Below are 23,411 nucleotides of genomic sequence, written 5' to 3' on the forward strand. Positions count from 1 at the left end.
TTGACTGTGTCGACCATGGCAAACTATGGCAAGTTCTTAAAGAAATGGGAGTGCCTGATCACCTCATCTGTCTCCTGAGAAATCTCTATGTGGGACAAGAAGCTACAGTTAGAACTGGATATGGAACAACTGACTGGTTCAAAATTGGGAAAGGAGTACGACAAGGCTGCATTTTGTCTCCCTGCTTATTTAACTTATATGCAGAATTCATCATGCGAAAGGCTGGGCTGGATGAATCCCTAGCCGGAATTAAGATTGCCGGAAGAAATATCAACAACCTCAGATATGCAGATGACACAACCTTGATGGCAGAAAGTGAGGAGGAATTAAAGAACCTTTTATTGAGGGTGAAAGAGGAGAGTGCAAAATATGGTCTGAAGCTCAACATCAAAAAAACGAAGATCATGGCTACTGGTCCCATCACCTCCTGGCAAATAGAAGGGGAAGAAATGGAGGCAGTGAGAGATTTTACTTTCTTGGGCTCCATGATCACTGCAGATGGTGACAGCAGCCACGAAATTAAAAGACGCCTGCTTCTTGGGAGAAGGGCAATGACAGCATCTTGAGAAGTAGAGACATCACCTTGCCAACAAAGGTCCGTATAGTTAAAGCTATGGTTTTCCCAGTAGTGATGTATGGAAGTGAGAGCTGGACCATAAAGAAGGCTGATCACCGAAGAATTGATGCTTTTGAATTATGGTGCTGGAGGAGACTCTTGAGAGTCCCATGGACTGCAAGAAGATCAAACCTCTCCATTCTGAAGGAAATCAGCCCTGAGTGCTCACTGGAAGGACAGATTGTGAAGCTGAGGCTCCAGTACTTTGGCCACCTCATGAGAAGAGAAGACTCCCTGGAGAAGACCCTGATATTGGGAAAGATGGAGGGCACAAGGAGAAGGGGGCGACAGAGGATGAGATGGTTGGATAGTGTTTTCGAGGTTACCAGCATGAGTCTGACCAAGCTGCGGGGGGCAGTGGAGGACAGGAGTGCCTGGCGTTCTCTGGTCCATGGGGTCACGAAGAGTTGGACACGACTAAACGACTAAACAACAACAACAACAAAGTGAACTATGGGATCAAATCGTAATGCATACTGACGGCACATCATTTATGGAAAATGAGATATAATGAGTTGGGGGGGGATCTTTAAAATAACCTTTTATTTTTTAAAAAAAAACCAGGAAAAGAAAGGGGGAAATCACCAGTGCCCCATATACCCAACATCTGGGAAACTTGCAGGAATAGACTTGCAATGAACCACATTTGGGGGATTTGTGTTTTATAAGGAATGGGAGAAGAAATTGCTTGAGGGAAGGAAAGTTAAGGGGAGCAGGAAAGAGACGTTAGAGGGAGCAGGGCCTGACAATTGCAATGGTGGCGGTGAGAATAATACTATAGGCTGCTTAATTGCCAAAGTGGCTTCAAAACTATAATAACAATTTTAAAAAATATGTTGTTGTTGTTTAGTCATTTAATCGTGTCTGACTCTTCGTGACCCCATGAACCAGAGCACGCCCGGCACTCCTGTCTTCCACTGCCTCCCGCAGTTTGGTCCACACATAATTAACGCAAACAATTCCATCAGAGCCTTAAAATGAACACCCTCAATTAAAAGGCACAATAAAACGAGCCCACTAAAGCAGAGCAGCAATTAAAATAGTTAAAACAGCAATCAAAACCATTCAGAACAGGAGGTTCAGGTCAGGAGAGTAGGGATCTTTTTTTTTTTAATGTATTTTTATTAAAGATTTTATTGATTTACAAAAGTATGTGCAATCTCTCTCTCTCTCTCTGTCTCTGTCTCTCTCTCTTTCGTCTAAAGAGGTGTGACTTCAACAGCCGGCAGAATGCCAATACTGATGGGTCCTCTACTGGCTCACTGGTATCCATTGACCAGTGGAAGAGGGTGGAGGGGAGAATGAATTAGCTGGGTGGAAGCAGATTTAGCAGATTACTAATTCAATTTTCATTCATTCTAGCCTTTGGTTTACGGTTAATTTTATTTACATTGTTCTTCAAATAAATATTTATGAACCCTGAGCAGTCATAAGTGAAAACCCATGTTTAAAGGATTTTGGACACTTACCCCAAAACCTACACCTTTGCAGTTCTGTTCATGTACTAAGGTTGTGACTGCTTTTTGTGGGATAACCAGCCTCATATAACCAACATGCTTAAATCTAATTCAGGCTTCCTCAGACTCAGCCCTCCAGATGTTTTGAGACTACAGTTCCTATCATCCCTGACCACTGGTCCTGCTAGCTAGGGATCATGGGAGTTGTAGGCCAAAAAACATCTGGAGGGCCAAGTTTGAGGAAGCCTGGTCTAATTAATGCATGAAGGGGTTAATACCACAGAGTTAGGTGACCTGCCAGGTCACTTCCCCTTACCTTTGGAAGAAATAGGTAATCAAACCTATTGCTTTCCGCATCCTCTGTCTGAGATGCCCAGCATGTAAAGTGGATTGAGCTGGTTGCTCCAGCTCAACCACATGGCTCTCATCAGCCATTCTTGAGTTCCTATACCAAAAATTTAGGAACTTTATAAAGTGATGAAACTAAGCTATATTTTTCTGCCTGCACATCTGAAGCATGTGAATCTGACCTTTGAAGAATTGGTAAGTAATACCATTTTTAACTTACCAAATTTGTGGTCTTTTTCCTATGCTGGGAGAAGAAGGAAAGTTTAGGAAGAAACTTTTTAAGAGGGCATTTTGGAACTCACTTAGAAGGGCACATTTTAAAGGCCTAACAGCTGATATTTCCATGCATATTTTGTGCCTTTAAACCTCTGCAGGGGTTCTCTCAACAAAGAATATTGTCCTATACTTGAATCTTGGCCTCCAGGAATTCTCCTTTGCCAAATTCCTGAAAGCCACTAAAATGCTGCTAGTTGCCTAAACTGCTTTTTTAAAGATGCAAAACACATTATGAGAAGTATATGGTGCAGAAAGTGAATTGTCCTGTACATTATGAGGCAGTCTTGACATTATTCCAATAATTACTAAACGGTCTTTAGACATCTACAAAGGATTATAAAGACAAAAAAACCAAAATTGTTACCTTTCCCACGTGTATCCATTAGCACCATAAGCTGACTCTACAACTTTTACCCCAAATAATCATTCTTTATTATTACAAGAAGGGGCCTGTTGGGAAAAATATATGTGGGGTAAATTATATTCAGTCAGGCCTGCAGTGTCTCCTACCAATGCTTGTCCACCCACCCCTTTAAAACAAAATGGTTCTCCTTGTTAGAATTCCTGATCCATGATTGCAGTCATAGGATTGTTGTCTTTCACATGACAGTATATGTTTTGACTCCACAGAGTGGGAAGTGACGAAGACAGGATGTTTGTGTTACTGTGTTCCTTGAAGTGGGACTATTGTCCTTTGTTCATTCTCTTTGCTGTCTGATGCTAGAGAGAGAGGGAGCCATGTTGCAGTGCTCCATGTGTGTTTATATGTAAATAAAGTAGATTAGCCAAAATGCTGAGTTGCCAAGGTCTGTTACACAAGCTGTGAAGACTCTGCGGATCCCTAAGTGTGCCGGTGTCGGTTGGCATCAGTCTCTGTGATGTTCGGGCTGAAGAAAGCTTATGAAGCTCCTGAACGATTGACCAAGAGGAAGGGAACATGCCAGTTGGGCATGTGTCTCTACCAGGGTCCTACTCGAGTGTAGGCTGAACTCCTGACACTCCTATCAGTGCAAAAAAAAAAAAAAAAAAAAAGCTTGGTTTGAGGGCTACTGAGAAGGGCTTTAAGGAAGAGAGATCTCCAAAGATGGAGCAAAGAATAGCATTAGCCAGGGATGCAGAAACTGGTCCATCACACATTGTTAAGCTTTAGCACTTCCCATCCCTGACCATTGTACATGCTGACCCGGGCTAAGGAGACCTCCAAAGGACTGCCGTAGGTTATCCAAGAGAGCTTTCCAGGTCAGGGGGCTGCGAGAGAAAACCGCCAGCATCCTTTACGGAAGCACGGGATAGAGCTGTCAAAACTCCAACAACCTCCAGCCGTCAGAAAGATATAGAGAGTTAATTTCCCCTTGTGCTTTTCTTCCAGCGGAGAACCGGTTCCACGGACCTCCGTCGCATTAGAATTCTGGCAGGAACCTTCCCATTCCTCTGCATGTGTAGCAATTATCAAAGAGGTTCCTTTCCTGAAGGAAGAGGTTTCCGCAGCAATAACAACTAGTGGATTTGATGGCTGCCCTGCTTGCCAGGGCAAGTCTTGGGTTAGCAACACCAGACAGAATGCCCCAGAACCGCAAGTGCTATTCCCCAAGCATGGTCATTAACACGCAGCCTGGAGGAGCATAAATAAATTTAACACAACTGAATCAGGTTGAAAGCAGATTGCTTAAGTTATGTACCAAAGCTCAGGGCTGTTTCATGTCATTCGCGTGCATATCTCCTTCCGCCCAAAAACAGCAGCGAGAGAGATACGATGGCCATCTTCCTGTCCCATGGAAAAGGCAGCAAGCTTGTTTACTCCTGCTCCGGTGGGTAGGACTCAAATCCATGGCTTCAATTTACAAGGAAGGAGATTCCAACTAAACATTGGGGGAAACTTTCCGACAGTATGAGCTGTTCTGACAGCAGAACAGACTCCCTCAGAAGGTAGAGGACTCCCGAGACCTGGGAGAGGAGCTGGTGGAAGAGGACTCGAAGAAATTTAAAGACTATCTACAGAAACAGTGTAAAATTTATGAATGCTAAAATGATGTTGGATTGAAAATAAGTGGCATTAGTGATAAAGTTAGAATTGATGGATGAAAACATTTGAGTTGTGATATGTTTAAGATACAAAGTTAAAGATGATAAATTGAAAGAGGGTGAGGATTTGCTGATTTGATTATGTAAATGGGAATACAAAAAGGGGAGGTGTGAGGAGGTCAAGGAAACAAGGTAATGAACTTTAAAGTTAAAAAAGGAAAGAGGGATTTTTTCTTTTTTCTTTCTATTTTTACTTACTTTTTCTTTTTTGTATCTTGTATTTTTCTGTTTTCTCTTTTTTCGCTGTATTTTGTTATGATTCTGTAAAATCTCAATAAATATTTAAAGAAGAAGAAGAAGAAGAAGAAGAAGAAGAAGAAGAAGAAGAAGAAGAAGGTGGTGGACTCCCCTTCATTGGAGGTTTTTAAGCAGAGGTTGGATGGTCATCTGCCATGGATGCTTTAGTTGAGATTCCTGCATCCCAGGGGTTTGGACATGATGACCCTTGGGGTCCCTTCCAATCATGATTCCATGTTTCTATGAAGCATCCCGCTTCCACAATCTGCTACAGGTAGAATTGTTGTGGCTAGCATCCATCCACCTCGAGAGAAAATGGAGTGCGCCTCCAGAGGTAAACTCAAACTACAGTGGTACCTCGGGTTAAGAATTTAATTTGTTCCGGAGGTCTGTTCTTAACCTGAAACTGTTCTTAACCTGAAACTGTTCTTAACCTGAGGTACCACTTTAGCTAATGGGGCCTCCCGCTGCCACCGTGCGATTTCTGTTCTGATCCCGAATCAAAGTTCTTAACCCGAGGTACTATTTCTGGGTTAGTGGAGTCTGTAACCTGAAGTGTATGTAACCTGAGGCCTCTGGATGCGAACGGGATCTGTTCCAGAGCCCCGTTCGCATCATGAGCAGAATGCAACCCGCATCTGTGCATCGCGATTTGCCGCGTCTGCGCATGCGCGTGACGTCATTCTGAGCGTCTGTGCATGCGCAAGCGGAGAAACCTGGAAGTAACCAGTTTTGTTGCTTCTGGGTCGCCACGGGACGCAACCAGAAAAGATTCAACCTGAAGGAAACGTAACAAGAGGTATGACAGTACTGCATTAAGGTAAAGGTACCCCTGCCCGTACGGGCCAGTCTTGACAGACTCTGGGGTTGTGCGCCCATCTCACTTAAGAGGCCAGGGGCCAGCGCTGTCCGGAGACACTTCCGGGTCACGTGGCCAGCGTGACATCGCTGCTCTGGCGAGCCAGAGCCGCACACGGAAACGCTGTTTACCTTCCCGCTGGTAAGCGGTCCCTATTTATCTACTTGCACCCGGAGGTGCTTTCGAACTGCTAGGTTGGCAGGCGCTGGGACCGAGCAGCGGGAGCGCACCCCGCCACAGGGATTCGAACCGCCGACCTTTCGATCGGCAAGCCCTAGGCGCTGAGGCTTTAACCCACAGCAGTGCCCAAGTGACCGCCTTGGGGCACAAGCCTGGGCAGTGTGGATGGTCCTGGGCTGCCCAGAAGACAAGACCTCTCTCTTGGCCTCACTTATGTGGTCCAAAGGAAAGCAGAGCAATACCCTTGGCACCAGCCAGTAGCGTAGGAAAGCAGGGGCGGGGTGGACAGGGCGCACCAGGCGGCACAGGGGCAAGAGGGCACCAGAAACAGTGTCCCTTCCAGCTATCTCCCCCAATAAATCTGTCCCAAAAAAATATCCCCCCAAAAGCTCCTTAGCCTTTTCTTCTCCCGAAGGTGTCCTGCAAGGTAGTGGAAGAAGGTAGAATTAAAACAGTGGTTTCATATGGCACTTCATAGAGTGTCATGTTCCGCATAACCACCCCACGGTTCCTGTCTTGGCAGACGGGAGCCTACATAGGTTTACTTGTGGTTCCTTTTTGGGTCAACAAGAGGACTTCCTCCCCATGAACTGGGTTTAAGAATGCAGCCTTCACTCTACTAAGAGCTCATACTGAGAATATTTTTAAAAGTTTTGTTTATAAGGGGTTTTCAAAGAGCAACCCCAGAAGCCAGAAGCGGCAGTAAAATAAAGGTAGGATTACAAAAAAAGGAAGCACAGATCCTGTCCAAGTTAGGAAAGAAAACTGATGTTGGGGATAAGGGGAGTTGGAGAAACCACAAGATCTCCACCACTGACCTAGATTTCTCAACTTCACTTCTTCTCCAGTCACCCTTGAGGCACTTCTTCCTAGCATATGGTTCTCAACAGTGCTTTTCTTTTGTGGGAGGGAGATCTTGAAATAGCAAGGTTCTCTTGGGGGACGCAAGTCATTCAGCATGATCCACCTCAGAGGTCAAATATTCCGGTACCTTAGTAATGCGTCCAACTTTAAACAAACGAACAGGAATCCCTTGAGTCCTCTGGCAGTTTCAAATTGCTACAGCTGTGTTTTTTTAAAGCACCTCTCATTTGAAAGAGCTAAGTATTCTCACCATTGTAACGAGAGAAGGACAATCCTTCCTATTCCCCTTTATTTTCTTCCAACTCAAAATAATAATAGTTAAAAAGGAAAAGGAAAGAAAAACTTATTTGCAAGAGCTCCATTAAAGTCTTGGCCCTTTATAAACATCTTACACGGAGATGGGATTCACGCTAAGAAAATTTTGCTGCTAATAAAATCACTGCTATAAATGGATTTGTGGGGAAGGGGGGGCTGACAGAATATATGCAGAATGGTTTTATCAGGTAATGAGCCCCTTTGGTGGCTTATCACATGATGGGGCTCTAAGAAATAGCACAGTGTGATTTTTTTTTCTGCTAAAAGGATTCTAATAAATCATTCCATTCTGTTGCCGCCTCTTCACGCCCAGAAACAGTTTGAAAACCTACTGCTGAAACACTTAGAAAAGTTTTTGACCAGAATAATGTATACAATTTTATTTTATTTTTAAAAAAAGAGTATTAAGAGAGACCTACGACCAGCAAATTTGTAAGCCGATGTCTTTTCTCACTTGCTGTTACTGTTTTTCTATACAGCAGAGCGAACTTTTGGCCCTCCAGATGTTGCCAAACTACAACTTCCATCAGACCCAGAATTTATGTTCAGCAACATCTGAAGAGCAAAAGCTTCCCCCACATATACCGTATTTTTCGCTCTATAAGACGCACCAGACCACAAGACACACCTAGTTTTTGGAGGAGGAAAACAAGAAAAAAAATATTCTGAATCTCAGAAGCCAGAACAGCAGGAGGGATCGCTGTGCAGTGAAAGCAGCAATCCCTCTTGCTGTTCTGGCTTCTGGGATAGCTGTGCAGCCTGCATTCACTCCATAAGACGCACACACATTTCCCCTTACTTTTTAGGAGGGAAAAAGTGAGTCTTATAGAGCAAAAAATACAGTAGCTTTACTGTATCTCTCGTTTGATTCTCTACCGTAGGAGAAAACCCTGTTAAAAGGGCAAGCGATGTGCAGCCGACAGACTGCAATACAGAAGATACTTGAGCTACCATTTGGCCCCCTCTCTTAGAAATGTTTCCTTTGGGGCACCGTGAAGAGCAGCTGCCAATCAGTGTAGACGAGATTGAGCTAGAGCAGGATTTCAACAACTTGGGTCTCCCAGCTGTTTCAGGACTACAACGCCCATCATCCCTAGCTAGCAGGACCAGTGGTCAGGGATGATGGGAGTTGTAGTCCCAAAACATCTGGAGGGCCAAGTTTGGGGATGCTGGTCTAGACAGTGGTTGGGTGGGAGATGCCACGGTACCCCTTGTATACCACCTGGAGGTGCATGATGGCAGGCAAATCTTCAAAATAAATATATTTTTTATTTTTATGATGTTTGGAGAGTTTAGTGATCCCCTTGTAGAATCACTTCTGAGAATGCATGCTCAGGCAGGCACACTGCACTTGCTGCTTTCTCATCTGTGTGAGTTCAGAAGATACCGTATTTTTCACTCTATAAGATGCACCAGACCACAAGATGCACCTAGTTTTCGGAGGAGGAAAACAAGAAAAAAAAATATTCTGAATCTCAGAAGCCAGAACAGCAAGAGGGATCGCTGTGCAGTGAAAGCAGCAATCCTTCTTGCTGTTCTGGCTTCTGGGATAGCTGCGCAGCCTGCATTCGCTCCATAAGACGCACACACATTTCCCCTTACTTTTTAGGAGGGAAAAAGTGCGTCTTATAGATCAGAAAATACGGTGTTTTTAAAAATTGTTTCATGCACCAACCATTCCCACCAATGGGAATTGTTGTCCCAAAACAGCTGGAGACCCAAGTTTGGGAAAGATGGGAGCTAGAGGAATGAAGGGCCTGGTCATTAGCGAGCAGATTCCTACGTATGTTCCTACAGCCTAATGGACCTGAAGATTGACCACCGATGATTGGGGAAGAGTCATAGTTCTGTGGCAGAACACCTGCTTTGCATGCAGAAGGTTCCAGGTTCAATCCCCTGATAGGGCTGGGAAGGCGCCCTCCTTGGAACTCGGAAGCCCCCGAAAAGTTTTGCATCACCCGTTCTCCTTTCCTTCCTTTGCGCCATTTTGTATCGGACACCATAGTCTCCGGAGGCTCAGGGAGGGGATGTAGATCAGTGGGTAGGACATCTGCTTTGCATGCAGAAGGTTTCAGGTTCAATCCTCGGCATCTCCATCTAAAGGGTAGGAGGCAGTGGAGAAAGTTTCTAGGCTGAGACCCTGGGGAGCAGCTGCCAATCAAGACAACACTCAACCAGATGGACAAATAATTGGAGCCAGGGTAAGGCAGCTTGCTAAATTTCGTTGCCCTCAGTTTTAATGTACAGTGGTACCTCAGGTTAAGTACTTAATTCGTTCCGGAGGTCCGTTCTTAACCAGAAACTGTTCTTAACCTGAGGCACCACTTTAGCTAATGGGGCCTCCTGCTGCTGCCATGCCATCGCCACGCGATTTCTGTTCTCATCCTGAAGCAAAGTTCTTAACCTGAGGTACTATTTCAGGGTTAGCGGAGTCTGTAACCTGAAGCATATGTCACCTGAAGTGTATGTAACCCGAGGTACCACTGTATGTGGTTTTTACACCGTGTTTTGAGCAGACCCTCAGTAAATGTTGGAAGTAAGGTCACTTTTTTATTTTTATTTAGGAAAAAATTAAATCACCTGCATGTGGACCACTTTCCAAAATGCCATTTCTTATTGCTTCTCAAACCATTCCAGCCACCACTTAAAGCTACGGTTATCACTGATTACAAGCAGTTTTGCAGGGACAACCTCTTAAAAACTATCTTAACACCAGTTTATCCTCACAGCGAAGCCTTTTGTTTGCCCTCTGACGTGAGTTTGATGGAAAACGTTACATAACGGAGCTGGGTTTTGTGTTTTTTGAGGGTCAAGTCGAAAAGAAAGCTTTTATGCAAGACTCATCTTCTTTATTCCAAAAATAAATATATGTATATATATATATATATTAGTCAAAGTTTTCCAAATGCCATTATAACATTCTGAAAGGGGGGGCAGTTTTGTTTCTTTGGAAAGTTGCGAAGCCAACGTACAACGACTCACGGTAACAACACTTGCAATGTTGCCAACAAATCGATAGGCTCAAACTCGATTTACAGAAATTTTCAAAAGCAACAGTGACCCCCCGCTCCCCCTTTATGACGAAAGGGTCCAAAAATGGGGAGGGGTCCCTGCGCTCCCCCCTCAAAGTCAAAAAGGCACATGAGCTGGGCGAGAAAACTTATTTTGTGCCATGGTGGCAAATACGTTCTGTGTTTACTGTGGAGTTTGGTTCAAGTCAAAGAAAGAAGATTCCTTTTTTCTTTTTTGCAAAAGGATTATTATTATGATGAACTCGGAGATAGAGAAAAGGCTCTCTTTCTCTTCCTCCTTTCGGGGACTTTTCATTTTGGTTTGGTTTTGGCACTGGGCAGAAGAGGAGGCAAAAGTTGCGGCGGAGTTCGACAGCCGCATCATTCCGTTGTGTTTGGGCGAGTCGCCACGTACACAAAGACCACGATCAAAAGCACAACCACGGCCAGCGTGGGGAGCACCACGGTTGTGACCTGCTGTCGTGCTTCCTGCATGGCTTGTTTCCGCTCCTTTTTGTCTCTCGACGTCTCTTTTTTGGGCTTGCCTTTCAGCTGTCTCATTCTCCTCCGGGACTCGCCGTCAATCAGCCAAAACGAACAAACGGGAATCAAGGTTGTGCCGGGATGCGAACGAAGAAGCGCCTCTTCGAGCCAAAAGTTCTTTCCCTCCCAATTCTGAGGAATTCTTGTATTTAAAACCTGGAAAAGAAACAGAAGAGAAAAAATGATTCTTAGGCAAGGACAGGGGTAGCTGCTGAACAAAGATTTTTAAAATTTTCATTACGGTTTTCACAATACAATATCTGGAACAGATAGAATCAAAAGACAAGAAAGAGGGGAAAGAGAGAAAGAAAACAGAGGAAAAGAAGAACGGAGAGATAAGAAACATTAAAGATAAAAGGGGGGACTTCTGCTTTTCCATCTGCCGGTTACATTAGAAAATGATTATTTAAGATATTCAGTCCATCCATCTTTTCTACTTTCTGTTTAACTATAGCCAAAGTGCCATTCATTTCTTCTTCCCAAGAGGGAATCCCAAATTTTTCTTGTTATTAATTAGTTTCTGTTAGTTCCCAGCACCATTCCTCCATATTGGATAATAGTAGGTTCTTCCATCCATTGTGTTGGACAAGGAGTAAATGCTTTTATAGGGGAGAGTGGTGAACCTCAGGCCCAGATGCTGAATGCGGCCCTCAAAGCTGCTCTGTCTGGACCTTGGAACTACCCCCCCCCCCAGTTCACATCCCACAAAGGCCCTGCACATCCCACCAGTGTCCCAGGGGAGGTCGCAACCATATAACCAAAGCATTACAATCACAACTAGACTGATTTTGTTTTTTCTACAGGAAGGTTGGGGAGACGTGAGGCTTGTGGAGATCAACATGAACCCTAAGTCACGTGAAAACTAGTGGTTTGGGAAGTAGGGGCAGATAACCAGAATTAAGAAACTGAGCACATGTTCGTCCCGAGAATTTGTTCTCTGCACCCAAACTGAGCTCAGCAAAATCTGCTTCGGGTTTCCCATCCTTGTGCCCCCCCCCCCAAAGATTCCTTCATTTTAGCAGCCTAACTCTCGGGGAGGAAAGAGGGGAGACTCTTTGATGCTCCTGTTGAACAACAGGGGGACAAAAGAAAGCCCTTTTCTTTCGTGTTTTTGGTGCATTTTGATTCATTAACCGTCTGCATTGGTTGCGTTCAGGTTTTAAATCTCCTTTGCCTATACATCACTTACGAGCCACCTTCTCCCCCTAGGTGCACTCCTGGGACTACAACTCCCATCAGTCCCAGCCAGCACAGTTGTGGGAGTTGTAGTACACAACATCATGCTGGCAAAGGCTGGCTTTGTACAATATGTAAAACAAACAACTCACTTTATTTTGTAAAGTAACGCTGGCTTTGTAAAATAAGTAAAAGTAAATAAAACCTGTCTTCCCCTGATGATGATTCTACCCAACCACTCTGGGCAGCTTCCAGTAAAATATAAAAACATAATAAAACGTCACAATAAAAAACTTCCCGATACAGTGGTACCTCAGGTTAAGTACTTAATTCGTTCCGGAGTCTGTAACCTGAAGCGTATGTAACCTGAAGTGTATGTAACCTGAGGTAACACTGTACATGACTTTTTTTTGTGTGAAATCATAGGAGCCCTGTGCTCCTTGCACCCGGATCCTCTCACCCCGACATTGTTGTGAATACCTAGAATAACTCAGGAGCTTCTACCCAAAGCATTCCTAAAAAGCCAGGCTGTCTCTCTGGGACAAGGCGAGGAACAGCCTTAACAATGCTCTCCTTGTGGAAAAATTACAGCACTTCATCATGCGGCAGACACTTCTCCAAGGCCACCAAAGTTGTGGCTAAGTTTAATTCAGCTACAAGGCAGGACCCCATTCATTCCAGGCAGCCGGACAAACAAGATAACACCAGCTAAGGGCTTGATGGCAATAACGAGAATTAAGTGTCCTGTCAATAAGGGGGCCCTCGGCTGCCATCTTGAACAACAGGTCCTAGCCAGAGGTCCACAGCCTTCTGCTTATATGCAAGGCAGAGGGTGCAAGGAGGAAACATGGATCTTTTCTCACTGAATTCAGACTCAAGGTGCATTCATCATCTCTGCAAGGCAGGAGGAGCAGGAATCAAAGGGCTTTCTGTGGACAGCTCAAAACCTAGCTAATTTCCCCCCTGGCAAGGGCAGGAGAATTAAAGCTCGCTGCGAAAGAATGGTCACGCCTGGAGTTTCAAGAGAACAGGCTTTGTCAGGAAAATTTCACAGATGTAGACAGGGGATCGGGTATTCATTGGCCCACAGGTTCACACGGCATCCATAATTGTGTATCTGCAGAATGCACCATTGTACGCCCCACAATTTTCAGAAGTGTGTGGCCAAACAGATATATCGCGAGCTGTTCACGCACAGAATGGGTTCTCGGGACCCCATTGCAGAACGGGGACCCCTGGCAGTCCAAATTGCTGTGTTGAACAGTGTTGTGGTTGGGATCTGCAGCTTGCGGTTGGCTGTGAGAGCTTGCTCCCCGCTCTCTTCTCCCCAAAGTGCTGGGTTTTGCAGTGCGTTGTTTTCAAAATTATTTTTGTAAAGCAGCATCAAAACAGCGAGGGAGGCCAAACGGAAATGTTAAAAAGGAGTAAGCCAGGGGTCAGCAAACTTTTTCAGCAGGGGGCCGGTCCACTGTCCCTCAAACCTTGTGGGGAGCTGGACTACATTTTGGAGGAGGGGAAATAAACGAATTCCCATGCCCCACAAATAACCCAGAGATGCATTTTAAATAAAAGGACACATTCTACTCATGTAAAAACACGCTGATTCCTGGACCGTCCGCGGACCGGGTTGAGAAGGCGATTGGGCCGGATCCAGCCCCCAGGCCTTAGTTTGTTTACCCATGGAGTAAGCAAATGTTCTGGACTCATATGGGGAAAGAACATACCAGGAAATAATCCCCACAATACAAAGCAAGCTCCTTCTGTCAGTGTTGGCAAGCTCTCCACATCTTCTGGGCTGGGTCCACCACCACCACCACCTTCTTCTTCTTCTTCTTCTTCTTCTTCTTCTTCTTCTTCGATCACTCGTAATCGAGTAAGATTGACTTCCATGAACAAAGTCTTAACAGTGAGTCCGTAAGTGACTGTGGAGGCCAATTCTGGATCCACACGTCTTTCCACAGTGAGGACATAGGTTTCCAGGCAGGAGCTGATCACGGTGAGGGTTTGCCAAGCGTGCCTTCCTCTTCACACGTTTCTCCCTTTCGTCCTGAGTTCAAGCACCCTCAAAGCCCATGAAAGCTTTGGTAAAGGCTGTTCTCCAGGTGGGGCGCTCGCAGGCCAGTGTTTCCCAGTTGTCTGTGTAGGGTCCACCACCACCAGGGAGCTGATCCCTCCAGAGCCTCTTGCCATACCAAACTTGGAATGTTTACAATGCAGTACATATAGGTGTCTATGCACGTTCCTGTATCAAACAGGTATGCATTCTCCCTTCTTCTCAGTCTTGGAACGGAGAAGAGGTCTGTCTTCAGTTCAACCAAGGGTTTTAGAAGGAACTGTAAAGGTAAAGGGACCCCTGACCATTAGGTGCAGTCGTGGCCGACTCTGGAGTTGTGGCGCTCATCTCGCTTTATTGGCCGAGGGAGCCAGCCTACAGCTTCTGGGTCATGTGGCCAGCATGACTAAGCCGCTTCTGGCGAACCAGAACAGTGCACAGAAACACCATTTACCTTCCCGCCGGACCAGTACCTATTTATCTACTTGCACTTTGATGTGCTTTCGAACTGCTAGGTTGCCAGGAGAAGGGACCAAGCAACGGGAGCTCATCCTGTCGCGGGGATTTGAACCACCGACCTTCTGATCGGCAAGCCCTAGGCTCTGTGGTTTAACCTACAGCGCCACCCGTGTCCCTCAGAAGGAACTGTACCTACTGTCAAAATTCCTCTATCTCCCCCCGCCCCCGGCAGCCTATTATGGGAGACAATGTCACTCTTGCCATCAGCGGATGCCTGATGGTTGCGCAGAAATCTACACCGGGTGAGAGAATATGGCTGAATTACTTTTCTTTTCAAAAAATCATTGTTTTAGAGGAAGCTTCTTTAAAACAAAAAACAAATCTCAGTCGGCACATGGTTATTATCTAGACAGCAGAAAGCAAACCAAGAGATGGAAAGGATGGATCTGCGTGAGGAAAGGAGACCATGAAAGGATTTGCTTCGTAAGTAGAGCAAAGCCAGTTTCTGTGGAGTTTGCACATGTGTGCGCCAAGACTTGCAATATGGTTGTTCCAAGTCAGCTGCGGTGTTGCTATACTTATTTTGCAATGTATGGAAACACAACACAAGCTTAATGTGAGTCCACAGTGTGATGCAGCAGCAAAAAAAAAGCTAATGTTATTCTAGGCTGCAGATCAAGGGAAGTCATAGTACCACTCTATTCTGCCTTGGTCAGACACACTTGGAATACTGCGTCCAGTTCTGGGCACCATAATTTAAGAAGGATATTCACAAGCTGGAATGTGTTTAGAGGGGGGTGGCCAAGATGATCAAGGGTCTGGAAACCAATCCTTATGAGGAACGCTTGAAGGAGCTGGGAATGTTTAGCCTGGAAAAGAGGAGACTGAGAGGATGTACGATAGCCTTCTTCAAATATCTTATGGGCTGTCAAATGGAGGAGGGAGCAAGCTTGTTTTCTCCTGCTCTGGAGGGTAGGACTCAAACCAATGGCTTCAAGTTGCAAGAAAGGAGATTCCAACTAAACATTCGGAAAAAAACTTTGACAGTAAGAGCTGTTTTGCAGTGGAACGGTCAGGTTGTAGATCCTTGGATGTTTCTAAGCAGAGGTTGGATGGCCACCTGCCATGGATGCTTGAGCTGAGATTACTGCATTGCAGGGGGTTGGACTAGATGACCCTTGGATCCCTTCCAACGCTAAGACTCGATGATGATGATGATGATGATGATAATAATAATAATAATAATAATAATAATAATAATAATAATAATTTATTATTTATACCCCGCCCATCTGGCTGGGCCTCCCCAGCCACTCTGGGCGGCTTCCATAGAAACCAAAAATACAGTAAAATATCACACGTTAAAAACTTCCCTGAACAGGGCTGCCTTAAGATGTCTTCTGAATGTCAGGTAGTTGTTTATCGCTTTGACATCTGCTGGAAGGGCTTTCCACAGGGCGGGCGCCACTACTGAGAAGGCCCTCTGCCTGGTTCCCTGTAGCTTTGCTTCTCGCAATGAGGGAACCGCCAGAAGGCCCTCGGCGCTGGACCTCAGCGTCCGGGCAGAATGATGGGGGTGGAGACGCTCCTTCAGGTTTACGGGACCGAGGCCGTTTAGGGCTTTAAAGGTCAGCACCAACACTTTGAATTGTGCTCGGAAACGTACTGGGAGCCAATGTAGGTCTTTCAAGACCGGTGTTATATGGTCTCAGCGGCCGCCCCCAGTCACCCGTCTAGCTGCCGCATTCTGGATTAGTTGTAGTTTCCGAGTCACCTTCAAAGGTAGCCCCACGTAGAGTGCATTGCAGTAGTCCAACACATACAGTGGAAATCAGATTGGAGAAGAAAATGAAGCGGTCAAAACAGAGGAAGGTGCCTTAGATTGCTCCATCAAGCTCAGAGTCTCAGACTGGGAACATTTCCCATTCCTACCTTGGAGATACCAAAGATTGAACCTTGGGTCTTCTACATGCAGGCCAGATGTTCTAGCACTAAGCTACGGCCCTTCCTATGTATGCGGGGGGGGGGGGGGGGCTGCCTTATGCAGCTCAGTACTGTCTACACCAGTGTCTCTCTAACTTGAGGTCCATAACCTGAGGTCATTTCCTCAAGGAACTACTGGAGCACCCAATACCATGCATGGAATTTGCCATCACAAGACCTAGTGGTGGTCACCAACTTGGAAGGCTTTAGAAAGAAGGTTATAGCCCCACAATGGATGGAATTCACCACTTTTGAACGTATTGCCAATAAGCCCTGGAATTGTCAGAATGGCAGCTTTCTTGTGTGTGTCTTGTCTCTTATAAGGTTGGTGGTGATGAAACCTACTTCTAAGCTAGACGTTCCTTCGCTTTATTAAGTGCTCACAATCCAGAAAGGAGCATTTGATGCCAGCGGCTCCATTTTATCCCCAAAGCTGGCTCAGTCCACAAGCAAATGCTGAAAGGAAATAAATGACCAGGAAAATAAAGAACAGTCCTTGAGTAGTTCCACTATGCATTTTTAAAAGACCAGATACTTGTAATTTTCAAGTCATGCTACTGAACTTTTTCTTTCTCTCTAAAAAAAAAAAAAAAAAAAAATACTTACAACATTCTTGTTTATCAAGGTCAGTAGGGTTTGGATTTAAAAAATAAAATGTATCTGAAGCATCATTTAAAAATAATGTATTGAAGAATTATACCTACAAGAGGTGTGGGGAGGAAAACCTATTCTCAGAAGCCATTTATGTTGTGCCCTTTCACATTTGGTTCAGGTGTAATAATAATGTGCCACACTTAACAAAGGGAATTTGTAAGAATAATAATTTTATGCTTTATATGCCGCCCATCTGACCGGGTTGCCCCAGCCACTGTGAGCTGCTACCAACAAATTATAAAACCACAGTAAAACAACAACCATTAAAAGTTGACACATGACTCGGACTACAAGAATTTGCCGAAATGGCGCAGTTAAGAAATACCCTGAGAGGCAATTCAAAACAAAAATTTGTGGAAAAATGGGATAGATATAAAACATATGTTCAAAAATACAGTAAAGGTTTGCTATCTATGCTAGCATTTGATTGACGTTGGAGTGACACTGAGTTGAGAAACAAGACTAAGAGCACATATTGATATAGGAATGTATTAGATAATATGTAAAGAAATATACAATAATAAGAGTACATTCACTTGTAAAAAAGGAATATACAACAAGAAAGACAGGAAGTCTAGTGTGTATATGATTGGGGGGGTTGTTTTTGTTTTTTCCTCTTTGTTCTTTTTTGTGTGTTTCATTTTCTTTCTAGGTATATAAAATTTGTATATAATTTTTGTATACATGTTGGAAATTATATTATAGTAAGTCCTGTAATGCAATATGACAACGTTTACCGATGGAATATAAGAATGTTAACAAATAAATAAAATTCAAATTCAAAAAAAAAAAGTTGACACATGATACAGATGTCTACGGAAAGTCCTATAATTGTTTATCTCCTTGACATCTGGTGGGAGGGTGTTTCACAGGGAGGGTGCCACCACCGAGAAGGCCCTCTCCCTGATTCCCTGTCACTTCACTTCTTGCAGTGAGGGAACCGCAAAGGAAGTAGAAGGGAGCAGAAGACCCCATAAAATACTCCCCAATTCCTAAAAATGGCTGAGTGGCTGTTAGTATTCTGTCTGCACTGCAACACAGAGCAGAAACTTTCCTCTAGTGCATGAAGATAAATTTTCTAGCATACCACAGAAATTTCCGGCAGCCCATTACATACCACTGAAGTATTATGATCTGTTCGTCCCCCCCCCCACCTCCCCGGTTCCGTTATTTTCAAGGGTAAAAAGCTTTTAGTTATATGCACGGCAATTCTAGGAGTATTAGGAGAGCACATGAAATTGCCATCCTTCAGACGGGAGATAGGTATCCCCCCCCCACCCGCCCCCGCCAAATTACAGGCCTAAATCAAAATTGACCTGCCATTAACAAAAACATCGCTTTTTACAGTTAAGTGCGGCTCGGAAAGTTTCCGGGCTTTCCGATTGCATTTGGAAGAAATGAAAATAATCTCCACATTCTGCCAGAATGACAGGAAGTAAAAAAAAAAAGAAAGAAAAAAGGAGGAAAGAGCTATTTCAATGAGGTTTTAATAATTCCAAGTGTCTCGGGACTGCCTTGTAGGTGACATCTCTTCTATAGCAGGGGATGAAGGAAGAAGATTTTTTTTGCCCTGATCACTGCCTGCGGCCATCACATATGCAGTAACCCTACTTAGCATTCGCGTTACAGCTTTCTGAGTGCTCAAAGCACTTTCACATATATTATCTCAATTACCCTTACAACGCCCCTGTAAGGTAAGCCGCTATTATTATGGTCTGCATATTACAGGCAGGGGAGAAAGAGGCTGAGAAGCAGTTACCGTATTTTTCGCTCTGTAAGATGCACCTAACCATAAGATGCACCTAGTTTTTAGAGGAGGAAAACAAGAAAAAAAATCTCTTCATCTCTGCACAGCGCCATTCGCTGCATAAGACGCACACACATTTCCCCTTACTTTTTAGGAGGAAAAGGGTGCGTCTTATGGAGCGGAAAATACAGTAGCTTGCAATATCCATGAGCAGCCATTCTTTTTTAGTTGGGACCTTGCTCGTTTTGCATTTTGGCGCTAACGAAACACGGGCTGCAGTGGTGGCATTCATTTTTGACACCTGGGAATTTCTATCTGAATTATCCCCAATGAAAAGGACTCGGGGGTTTTTTTTGGGGGGGGGTGGAAAAGTATGTTTAAACATTTTTTCCCAATTCATTATAAATTATTTCCCAATACTCTTACCCTTTTACAAGTCCACAGGGGTCATCTAATGCAGGAATCTTTTTCCTTCAAGGAACTCGCCATGGCATATGGGGTTCCTCTCTGCTGTTGAAACTGTCTGTTTACAGGGAATAGTTTGAGAATGGCACAGGGAAGGAGCCACCCTAAGAAAACCTTTTTTCTTGGTACATGACCCCAGTTAAACTTGCCAAAATATACCATTTGTCTGATAATAAATGTTGGAAATGTAAAGAACATGAAGGAACATTCTTTCACCTCTGGTGGACTTGCCCTAGAGTGAAGGCCTTCTGGGAAATGATATATAATGAGTTGAAAAAGGTATTTAAGTATACCTTCACTAAGAAACCAGAGGCCTTCCTTCTGGGCATTGTCGGCCAGAAGGTGTTAAAGAAGGACCGAACATTTTTTATGTATGCAACAACGGCAGCAAGGATACTCATCGCTAAGAGCTGGAAAACTCAAGATCTACCCACACTGGAAGAGTGGCAGATGCAGCTGATGGACTATATGCAACTGGCCGAGATGACTGGTAGAATTCGAGACCTGGGAGAAGAGAGGGTTGAAGAAGACTGGAAGAAATTCAAGATTTATTTACAAAAGTATTGTAATTTGGTCGAATGCTAAGAAGGATGCTAGATCAGAAATAACTGCCTACCATTGAATTAGATTTGAATTTGACGATAAGTGAGATTGAGGAAAATATAAAATTTCTGGAGAATTATTAGATTAAATTAATTGAATAAGACTTAAGAATATAAATAAGATGATAAATTGCTGGAAAAAATTTATAATGAGGGAGTGGGAGTGGGAGACGCGAGGGAGTCCAAAGAAGTTCTGAAAAATGTGTTATGATCCATGTTATTTTGTTTATTATTTTTGCATTTTGTATTTAAAAATTTCAATAAATATTTACAGAATTCACCTTCAAAAAAAAAGAAAACCTTTTTTCTGTTGAGTATTGCAAAATCTCCCCCCTCCCCATGAAGTTCTTTTTACCTGTTTCTTAGGAAAATCGCCCAAAAATCAAACACTGCCAACATGGGCTGCCATATGCTTGGGTTTCCCTGGACATTTTAGCCGCCTTTCGAAAATTCCGCCCGGACGCCATTTTCGACAGACAGATCCCGGCTCTATCCGGGAAATTCCGGACGTATGGCAGAACCTAGTACAGTTGTACCTCGGGTTAAGAACTTAATTCGTTCTGGAGGTCCGTTCTTAACCTGAAACTGTTCTTAACCTGAGGTACCACTTTAGCTAATGGGGCCTCCTGCTGCCACCAGAGCACGATTTCTGTTCTCATCCTGAAGCAAAGTTCTTAACCTGAGATACTATTTCTGGGTTCGCGGAGTCCGTAACCTGAAGCGTCTGCATCCTGAAGCGTGTGCAACCTGAGGTACCACTGTATTATGAAAAGTGAAAAGCAATAGAACTTTCCCGCTCTTTCCGTCCCAGTTTGCACAAGCAGAGTTAGGTTTCAGGTAAGCAAAATTTGTCAGGGGAAAAAAGCGCAGGACTGGTCCTATCCCCACCCTACTCTCTCCATGGATCCAACAGAACAGTGTTAGAAATTAGCCAGGGGCCAGGCGCGTTTTGCATCTGGCAGGGGGTCCAATTGCGACCACATAGAGATCTCTGAATGCCAAGTAGGCGACTGACATCTCTACCTGGCTGGCCGTTCCAGATTTCTTTCTAAGCCAGGCATCCCCAAACTTGGCCCTCCAGCTGTTTTGGGACTACAATTCCCATCACCCCTGACCACTGGTCCCCAGTTAGCTAGGGATGATGGGTGTTGTAGTCCCAAAACATCTGGAGGGCCGAGTTTGAGGATGCCTGAGGTAAGCAAAAGAGCTTATTTTCATGGCATTTATCTCCCATCTTTTTCTCCAAGGAGTCCATGGTTCACCCCCCTCCTCAGTTAATCCCTACAACGGCCCTGTGAGGTTAACAAGCTACGACTGGCTCCAAGGTCACCCAGGGAGCTTCCTGACTGAGTGGGGATTTGAACCCAGGTCCTGGTCCGATACTCTAACCATTACAGCACCCGGGTTCCCTAGAGTACTTCTGCTCTGGGCAGCTATAGATACAACAAATATGGGGAAAGCAAAACGTCCCTCAGAGGAGGATCTGAAATATTTTCCCTTGAAGTCTGAATTTGTTTTATTCTGGACTGTTTAATTTGATGTTTTAATGCAGAGCTCTCCAAACTTTTCATGTTGGTGACGCACTTTGCAGACACGCATCATTCCATGGTGTGGTAATTTCAGTTTTACCAGCAAAACAGAGATTAAACCAGCCCCTACACTAACGTGTAGCAACACAAGGTTGGGAAAGCTATGTTTTAATGCGTTGCAAACCACTTTGATATTATGTTCTTTAAAATATAAAGCGGTATAGAAATGAACTGAACAATAACCACACTGTGATAAATTTCATTTATTACAGCACCTAGGAATTCCGTTGTAGCGACTGTAACCTAGGTTTAAGGTGCCATTTGGTTATTCCCTTATAAATCTGAAATGTGGTTATTGGCTTATAAATCTGAAAGGTGGGAAAGGGCTTCTGAATGCTACAGGTATGGTCAGCCACATGAAACAGAACCAAATCTCTCCACCCTGACCTACATTTCTAAACCCCCATTCAATTCCCACTGGTTGATCGGATGCATGTATTGAAGGCATGAAAAGTGCTATGCTGTGATTTCTTTCTAAGGAATAATTTAATAACTTATAACTATGTATGTCTCACGATTAATCTCAAGGCCACCCTTTATCAACTCCTGCAAATTAGGCTCTCTTACTTTAAAGAAAAAATGCTTGGCAGACAAACGGAACTTGCCAGAAAGCCGACATTATCTGATAAAACCTTTGCATGTATTATCAAGGGTCCGAGGGTCTCTTGAGCAACGTATATCGTTTACAAATCCAAAGAACAGCCAATAATCCGCTAATCAAACACAGAGATTTATGGGCTCACAGGCAGGCCATCAAAATAAGTAGGGATTTATAGGGGATGAATTTGCAATCCCCAACTGCCACAATTATAAAAAGGAAATTTCCATAAAATTTGGGGTTAGACGTTATTTAACGCCTGCAAAATCAGGGCAGATCAATAATGTAAGAAGTGTGCCTTGAGGAATGCAGAATATGATAACTGCTTGTGGTCACATTTTTTTAAAAAAATTCCCATATTTGGGGAGTTGAGGAGAAGAATATTATAGAAATAACAAGGAACCAGCTACCTATTCAAATATGTATACAGCAGTTTCATAAAAAATATAACAAGGCAGCCTGTAACATAAAACACAACATTTCAGTAACATAAATAAAAACATCAATAAACGTTAGTTGGTTCAAAGGAGGGGGTGGAATCATGCTTCAAAACCCTGCCTAAATAATACAGCTTTCAAAAGACATATAAAAGACGGCACGGATTAACTCCGGCCATACTTCCACTGGCAAGGAGTTCCACAGGGCACACCTGCCACAAAAACAGGATCACCAAAAGTGCCCCATCAGAAGATCTCAGCAACTGAGGTGCAGCCCTAAAGAATCAGGTTACTCATGAGATACTTTTGGGTCCACATTGCAGAATTAATTATAGAATTGGAAGGGACCACGAGGTTCATCTAGTCAATGCAGAAACCTTTGGCCCCGGTGTGGGGCTTGAACCCGCGACCTCGAGATTTGTGAATTATACACAAGGAAACGGAACCTGGTCCAGAAGCCTATTGGGGGCCGGAACAGGTCTCTCAGCAACGGAGTGACGTGTCGCCAGTAAGCTATTCATCAGTTACAGCTTCCAAGGGCAGCCCTACACAGTGTGTGTTACAGTAATCAAGTCTTGAAGCAACCAATGCATGGACCACGAAGATCAGGCTAGCCTGGACAAGGAATGGTTGCAGCTGGCAGGCCGGCGGAAGTTGGGAGAAGGCACTCCTTGACACAGAGGTCATTTGGGCCTCTAGTCATCAAATTGGATCAAGGAGCCCCCATCTCCCCAAGCTGTGAACCAAGAAGAGCCTGGTGGATCAGCCCAGTGGCCTATCTGGTCCAGCATCCTGTGCTCACAGTGGCCAGAAAGACCTGGACCTAAGCACTTTCATAAAATCATAGAATTGTAGAGTTG

At 44.2% G+C, this 23,411-nt stretch overlaps 1 protein-coding gene across 4 annotated transcripts in view; it reads right to left on the minus strand.

Moving 5' to 3' along the window:
* Positions 1–10,061: 10,061 nt before the first annotated feature.
* The window catches only part of SMCO4 (single-pass membrane protein with coiled-coil domains 4), a 48,263-nt gene continuing 34,913 nt past the window's right edge, over positions 10,062–23,411 (minus strand). For all 4 annotated transcript variants that reach the window (XM_079974262.1, XM_079974261.1, XM_079974260.1 and 1 more), the window contains exon 2: positions 10,062–10,944. In XM_079974262.1, the coding sequence (XP_079830388.1) occupies positions 10,627–10,806 (180 nt within the window). In that variant the 5' untranslated portion in view covers positions 10,807–10,944 and the 3' untranslated portion in view covers positions 10,062–10,626. The remainder of the gene's footprint in view (positions 10,945–23,411) is intronic.

The sequence above is a fragment of the Podarcis cretensis genome (genome assembly GCF_951804945.1).
Source record: "Podarcis cretensis genome assembly, chromosome: 4".
In the NCBI taxonomy this organism is placed as follows: Eukaryota; Metazoa; Chordata; class Lepidosauria; order Squamata; family Lacertidae; genus Podarcis; species Podarcis cretensis.